This window comes from Sinohyriopsis cumingii, chromosome 1, assembly GCF_028554795.1.
Source record: "Sinohyriopsis cumingii isolate HCF-2022 chromosome 1, ASM2855479v2, whole genome shotgun sequence".
Lineage (NCBI taxonomy): Eukaryota > Metazoa > Mollusca > Bivalvia > Unionida > Unionidae > Sinohyriopsis > Sinohyriopsis cumingii.
This window is the reverse complement of record NC_142961.1, coordinates 192,561,160-192,569,045: the sequence shown is the minus strand read 5'-3', so window position 1 is coordinate 192,569,045 and position 7,886 is coordinate 192,561,160. Positions and strand designations below refer to the sequence as shown.

General features: G+C 34.6%; 1 protein-coding gene across 1 annotated transcript in view; it reads right to left on the bottom strand.

Moving 5' to 3' along the window:
* Positions 1–2,824: 2,824 nt before the first annotated feature.
* The window catches only part of LOC149808596 (methylmalonate-semialdehyde/malonate-semialdehyde dehydrogenase [acylating], mitochondrial-like), a 141,454-nt gene continuing 136,392 nt past the window's right edge, over positions 2,825–7,886 (bottom strand). The window contains exon 15 of the mRNA XM_089979733.1: positions 2,825–3,290. Within this exon, the coding sequence (XP_089835859.1) occupies positions 3,189–3,290 (102 nt within the window). The 3' untranslated portion in view covers positions 2,825–3,188. The remainder of the gene's footprint in view (positions 3,291–7,886) is intronic.

Below are 7,886 nucleotides of genomic sequence, written 5' to 3'. Positions count from 1 at the left end.
TGCTTAAGCAATCATTGCACATGTGAGTAAATTGTTCTTGCCAATATGGCCCAACTCAAAGTCTACGAAGTAGATTCACTTACTAATACAATGGGCACTTTCATTGATGTGTAGGAGATTATTACATTTGTGTTCTTCGTATTTTTTTTTATGTGAACTTAAGAAAAATGAGTAAGCCTTAGCACAGCAGTCTTGGGTGATAGAGCAGTATTGCAGATTACCACCCATGAATTGCTGTGATGTCTACCTGCATCCTTCCCCGCCACTGCACTTTGTGCACTTTTAAAAATACTTCTGGGCATCCTCTACAACATTTACATTCCAAAAACTAACTGCATGTAATGTTCACAATCCATTATAGTTCAAAACCAGAGTTGTATCCGTGGACTGTGAAACAAATGCAGTGTCCTCAACATCAAATTTCTCTGATACCTGGATGTATTTCAACTGCATAAATAGTTTCATTCAGATCTTTTTACTTTTGTTCATTTTTTGTTCACAAACTATTTAAGTGCCAAAATCTTTGACATTTGACCTTAATTACCAGGATATCAGACCTGCCAACTCTTATAATTTTGCTGTAAGTCTTACAAAAATAACCCTTAAAATATGGACTTACTGCATGCAAGCAAAAACTACCGAAAATGATAGTTGCCGAACAATCCAGATAATCGGTTCATTCGTGTTTGATATGGATCCGGGTTTCATATTAGGATTAGTGAAATCAGTAAGGAAACCAGACTAATTTTACAGCAGCACTGTAGACGCTTTAAACTGCACCAATTTGTTCATGCAAAGCGTCTGCATGATCAAACTCTTGATTATAATTTTTTTTTAGATGGCCTCCAAAAGCAAGACAAAAGAAGATAAAGAGCTTCTAAAAAGAGTGTTTAAAATTAACACAGAAGAATAAAAAGTAGTATTCAGATTCTTGTGAATAAAAGCTGGAAAGGACACAGTTACGTTTATTGGACATCGCATGCCAATTTGAGTATGTCTTGTGGTGGGAGATATGATTGCCGTCGTCATGTGCAATGGAAAAAGAATTTCCAAGAATTACATCAAGTTGAGAGATAGCAACAAGCCATTGAGTTGTATAGGGTTCAGAACTAAAGTTTGTGCAACTGTACTAGTGGTACATAAAGGTCTACACGTAGTTTACAAACTTTTCAGTTTAACATAATGTTTATCGTTGCTGCATCAAGCTTTTAATTGCATTTTCCAGCTTTACAACAGTAGTTATTGATATTTTGTTACACCTTACTTAAAACTGGTCAATCGTACAGAAAAAAATCAACTGCCTTTCTGAGACAGACTTGTCAGGGTTGGCAGGTCTGGGATATAAATGCTGCAAATTTGCAAAACCTAGGATATTTCAAACTTCATTCCTTCTTAAGTATGAAGTCCTGATTATCAAACTCATTAAACCTATTGCTGTGATATACCAAGATACCAAGCTTAATCAAAGATCATTCTTGATTATTATAGACAGGGACTAAACAATTCACTGCAGTGTTAAAACATTAAAACAAAGTCACAATATCTCTGACCTTGAAGGTCGCTCAGTGCTCATTGTGATGGACATCCAAGATATAGGCTGAGATCTTCTTGCAAATATGTAAAAATCAATTTGTATTGATTTATTAATTATCATCTTCACAAACTATCTGAATTATAAATCTCTAAATTGTGATTTCAGACATTACCTTCAAGGAAGACTGGTTTTCAACATTATTTGAGATGTTGGATCCTGTGAAGTTTGGCTTGGCCTAGAGTTTTCATGCTCATAAACCAAACAGAACTCCAAAAGCTGACATAGTCATGGACCAGGTCATAAAAAGCACATTATATAACAAATTCATGACATAACTTCATACCAAATTTCATGAAGAGCTTTTTATATTTATTCAACTTGAGTTTACATAATGACTTGGTGCACAATTAAAAACTGTTGACTTTTACTTCTAAATCGTGGAGCTGCAGTTGTTATATTGGTGCCAGATATGGTCAGGCAACTTGCTTTGATAATTTGGATAAATGTCCATTCCCATTTGTTGAATTTACGGCGTTCATTAATTTGAAATAACCTTGAGTTCAAAATTAGACAATATTGAGTATCAGACTTGTACATGGTATCAATGGCATCCCTGTATAAATTTTATTATTTGAGTCATCACAAGCATGTTCAACAGAGGCTCAGCAGATAGGGGGAAAATACAGGACACTGAATAAAGTCCATTGCTTGAGTTTGATTGTACTTTATGGCATTTTACAGCGAAATACGAACATACCCCAACCTCCTATTTCTTTTCATAAAGGGTCCTTATTACATTACAGGCAGATGCTATCTCATGTCTAGTCTCGTAAAATTTATAACTAGGCCAAAGGTCAAGCAAATGCAAATTATTAACTGACAGATCCAGCAAACTGTAGTTTTAGATTAAGATGTGCTTTTTGAAGATACTTTTCATGAATTATTATGTATGTTTATAAAGCAGAACCTGTCTCCAAGGACCACCCCATCTGCCACAAAATAATGGTCTCTTGAGACAGGTTGTCTCTCATGACAGGTGATAACTGTTTTTAAAATCAATAAATCTGTGTACAGAGAACTTGCTGTCAAGATTGTTGGTCTCTTGTAGCAGTGTTTTTTTCAAGACAGGTTTTACTGTACAAAAACGTCAAATTGTCTTTGTCTGTTATGTGATAATCTGATGTACCCTGTCCTTGCCCTACCATTAAACTAATTCACAGTACAACTCTTAGAATAGTCTTGGGAAAGATGCATGGAAGCAAGGTGATTGCTGAAATTACAAAACTAAGGTGAACAGAATCCTTTATTATAACCTTTTGCATTATTTCTTCCAAACATTCTACTAAACACAGTACAGAAACAGTGCCAGAGAGTGAATACAAAACTAACATTAAATATAAGGTTTTTTGAAAAAACAATATTTATATAACTTTGAAATAAGAAATAAATTTCAGATTGCTGGATTGGAAGAAAGTCATGGACATTACGTAATGTAAATGTACAAGACTGCAAATTTAGTTTTGTATTTAATTTGGAGCATGTTATGTGTAATTTTTCTTGTAAATTTACCGAGTGTACAGTAGATAAAAAATTATTCAAAATTAAATGTTTCATATGTTTGTCATATTTATCACCGTGGTATCTTGCTTCCAGTTTATCTTATGACTGGCATAGCCACAGCTGGTTTGGACATGCCAGCATCCTCAGATTGCCACATCTGTGTGACTGTCTTAATCTGAGTATAGAACTGGATTCCCTGAAAGAAGACAAGTATAAAACTGAGAACACCTATAGGCACATTCAAAATACCATAGTTTGCCCTTCAAGGTAAACTGCTTGGCATGACACCACTTTTATGTAGGTGTGTAATTGCGTTTTGATCTCTGAGGGAGTCAAATTACTTAGATGTGACATCTGATTGTATTAAATAATGTAGAAAAATTCCTAAAGAACCTAACAAGAAGGCCAGGACCTGCACATTAACCCTGCAATCAAATTATGATTTAGAAACTATAATCGACACCTTAAGAATCTGTCAAAGTTGTGGATGCCAATAAAAGAGTAGCTGCCTGACATGTAATGGCTTGACAATAAGGTCAGTAAAAAGTATGTAAGATATTTGGAGATATTTAGCATACATGCCAACCATTACCCTTTTGGCATAATCTTTACGATTTTTTTCACTAAATTATTCCTTATGTGTAAATGTATTCAGATTGTGTGTTTTCGGTATATCCCACTCCCCAAAAAATTTATAATTTGTTTTCTCATTTTTATTAACATCCCATTAATTCCAGACTCTATTGTAGAAAAGACGACTTCTGTGTAATTGCGACATAAGAGTACACTTGTCCCTAGACTTGCATGCACTTTCCTAACAGCATTATGTTCCAAATAATTTCAAAGATAGATTAGGAAAAGACAAAAAACTGATTCAGAAATGAATACATGAATTACACAATGCAGTGTTCCATTCTATGGCAGCTTCATGCCCCTTGCAGGCTGTGTGGAAAGATTCTAAGATTGGTCATGGTGGTAAAACAAAGAAACCTTGAATTAGCTTGTTTTACTAACTCCAATACTAAGGTAACTTCTTTTTTTTACAGCAGAACGAAATTGTGGAAATGAATTTTATAAGTGCAGAGGCATTATGTGCCAAGTTCTTAATATAACATAGACTACCCCTACCAGTAGAAGACTACATTGGTTCTTTTTTCAATTGGATGTTTTTTGATTCCAAAATTGCAGAAAATATGCATGTGCAAGAACAAAATTATCTAATATTGTTAGGTGTTTAGCAGAAGATACTTCACTTAAAATTGCAGAAGCCATGAAAATTGGGCTGTTTAATATTGCAGCAGACAGGAGTAGTGATGATGATGACAAAAAGTTGTACCCAGTCTGTGCAAGAGACTTTGACAACAGAAAGGGGAAAGTCAGAGTGCTCTTCTTTCATTACCAGAATTAACAGTAGATTCCACTGGAGAAAATATTTTCTTATTTGCTTGATAATGCTTTGAATAAACAAGTTGGCAGAACTGTATGGTTTTTTTTAGCCAATACTGCATCAGTGATGACTGAAATTCAAAAAGGAGTTGCATTCTATATTTTGAAAAATGTCTTCATTATTGTACATATCAGGTTGTCTTTGTCATATGATGCACCATGCTGCAGGAAAGGCTACTGATAAATTAGAAGAACTGAAGTTTCAAGTTGGCACTCAACCTGACACTGTACTTCATGCGGACGGAGTTGAGTTTTTTCATCTTATTTCCTAGCTAAAAGACCCCAAAACTGGAAGATATAAATTTCCTCTTTGTCAGGTTATGAAAGGAATCTTGGTTCTTTACAGGGTTTATATGGTCTCTGAAGGTCTTTGACAGTTTGGGAAAAATGAGGTATTTTCAAGGCCTTGAAAGTTTGGAAAAAACCCAGAGGTCTTTAAAAGTCTTTGAAAATTTAAATAATTCCAAACATTTTAATTTCTTTCCATAATCATAAATAAACTTGTCCAAGGTTGTTAGATATGGATGTAGTTGAGTTTTCATTATTTCTTTCTTTTTATGACTCATTCAGGTTTTTTTCATCAGTAACAATATTGTAGTATTTTGCATTCGTTGTTTTGTCATATAACTAAACTTTTATACAAATGTTAGCATAAATAGGTCTTTGAAATCTATGTTTGTGGTCTTTGGTAATTTTTGGAAAGTCTTTGAGTTTATCATTCAGAATTCTGTATGAACCCTGCTTTACCATTCTATATAAATGCTGACTGTAAGAGATTGTTCAGTATTGTTAACAAAAATAAAACTGAATTCAGATCAAGGCTCTGTAACCCAGCTCTTAGTGCTCTACTGGTGTGCAAAACATTCATAGTCTCAGCTGGTACAAAGTCTTTTAAAATGTAATATGAGTCTGTTGCTTTTTAAAGCTCAAAGTGTTATATGTGAAAACTTGAAGCAGTAATTGATGTTAAAAGTCCAGAGGGATCAATAAATCATTTTGTACATATGCACATTTAATTTGTATCATGCTATATGTGGATTACTCTTTTTTCCTTGCCAGGGGTTGGCATGTATGCTTTAGTGATTTACAACCTGTTCATTCTCTGTTCCACAAAAGCCAATAGTATACCTTAAAAATGTCACCTTTCTTGGTGTATTTTATACTAGGAGTCTGTGGAGTTCAGCAGGTGCAAATATTATTAATTTGTCAACAATCATGAAAATGTTATTTCAGTGATAGAAAGAATTAACCAACTGACTTGTGGATAAATAGTCATGTAAGAGTAGCACAAGAAAATAAGCACTGACCTTGTCAGTTTGCATTGCTTGGACTGCTAGTTACATAAAAATGTTTCTAAACAAAATTAAATCAACCAGCATTTCACAAGCTGTCATCATTAATAACGTAGGCATCTGTTGCTGAGTAGCTTAAAACATCATGATTTATTTTGAATCTTGCATATATGGTTTGAAGCCCACAAAGAGGTTAAGTGCCTATCTAGGCCTTAATGAAGCCCACACATAGGATAATTGTCTATCTAGGCTTTAATGAAGCCCACACATAGGTTAATTGTCTATCTAATCTTTAATGAAGCCCACAAAGAGGTTAAGTATCTCTCTAGGCCTTAATGAAGTTATTGAATGTAAATTCCATAATCTACAACCTGAAGAAGAAGAAAGCAGCAATCTTGGTTCTCATGACATATGTGGCTGCAGGTAACAAAAGAGTTCCCAATATATGGAATGCTGTAAACTTTTGAATGACATTATTACTTTGAAGATATGACTCCTGGTGTGGTACATGAGATACTTTCTAATAATAATTCTCTAGCAAGTTGTATCCCTCAAATGGAAAGGGTTCCAAATTGATGGAAAACAATACTGTACTGTAACTATGACCTTACAGATAAGACTGCTATGCGGTACACAAATTACTTTTTAATACAATACATGTGATGTGATGTGATGTGGTTTTTTTAACGTGACTTTAACAATTTTTCAATCGTATCGTTATGATGTCTGCAGTGTGGCAGTTTATAGTGATGTCTAGCACTGGGGCATCATGCCGCAGACGTGTAGTATGATGTTCCACCCAGTCACATTATCATGACACCAGGCTGACCAGTCCTAACACTAACCTCTTAATGCTGAGCGCCAAGTGAGGCAGCTGTCAGTACCATTTTTTGTAAGTCTTTGGTATGACTTGGCTGGGGATCGAACCCATGACCTCTCGCATCTGAGGCAGATGCTCTAACCCCTAGGCCACTGTAGCAGGCTTTAATACAATAGAACCTGTCTTGAAAGACCACCTTTTTTACTAAAAAAAAGTATGGTCTCTCAAGACAGGTGGTCTCTCATAACAGGTCACAATACTATATAATCAATAAATTTGTGCATTCAGAATGTGGTCTCTCAGGATAGGTGGTCGCACATAGCAGTGGTCTTTCAAGACAGGTTTCACAGTATTGACATTTAAGTATGCCTTTTTCATCCTTAATCTCTAACAGCTTTTATGTTCTAGATCAGAATGAGATGTTGGTCAGAAAACTAAATATATTAAGTCATAACCCTGACCTAAAGATTTGATCCCCAATGTAGTAAGCATGTACCTTCTAATGTATAACTACACCAAGTTTTATACCTTAATCTCACACAGTACCAATATTATGGAGTGCAATGGAATGTAATACAAAAAACTTAAAATACTGAGTTATGATTTTGGCCTTGAAATTAGGGTGGTAAAACACATTGTAGTGAGGATGTAAATGAATCAAGTTTCTTCCCTTAATCTCCAACAAATCTAAAGTTACATAGTGAAATGGAATGTATGAGGAGAAACTAAAATCACTGAGCTATGACACTGATTTTGAAAGTAGGACACCCAATGTGATTTGCATTGCGCTTTGTAATGATGATGTGTAAATATACTAAATTTCAACTCTCAGACTGTTTGAAAGTTATAGAATGCAAAGAAAAAAATTAAAACACTCAGCTGTGACTGTTTCCTTGACTATAGGATTTCTAAAGTGGTATGCAACACATTTTTTAATGATGATGTACAAATATACCAAGTTTCATCCCTTAATTTAAGCTGGTGTCAAAGTTATGGCTTGAGGTACATGATACACATTCTAATGATGATAGAAAAATATACCAAGTTTCATCCCTTGATCTCAACTAGTGTTGAAGTCATAGAGAGTAAATGAAAGTGTGATCTATGGCTGAATACAAACTCAGATAAATGAACATTGTTGTTTGTAAAAAGATGGGGTGCAATAATCATACCTGAACATTTTCTGACCCTAAGGCTGTAAAACTTCACTCTTGGTAAAAAAGCCAATTTAATC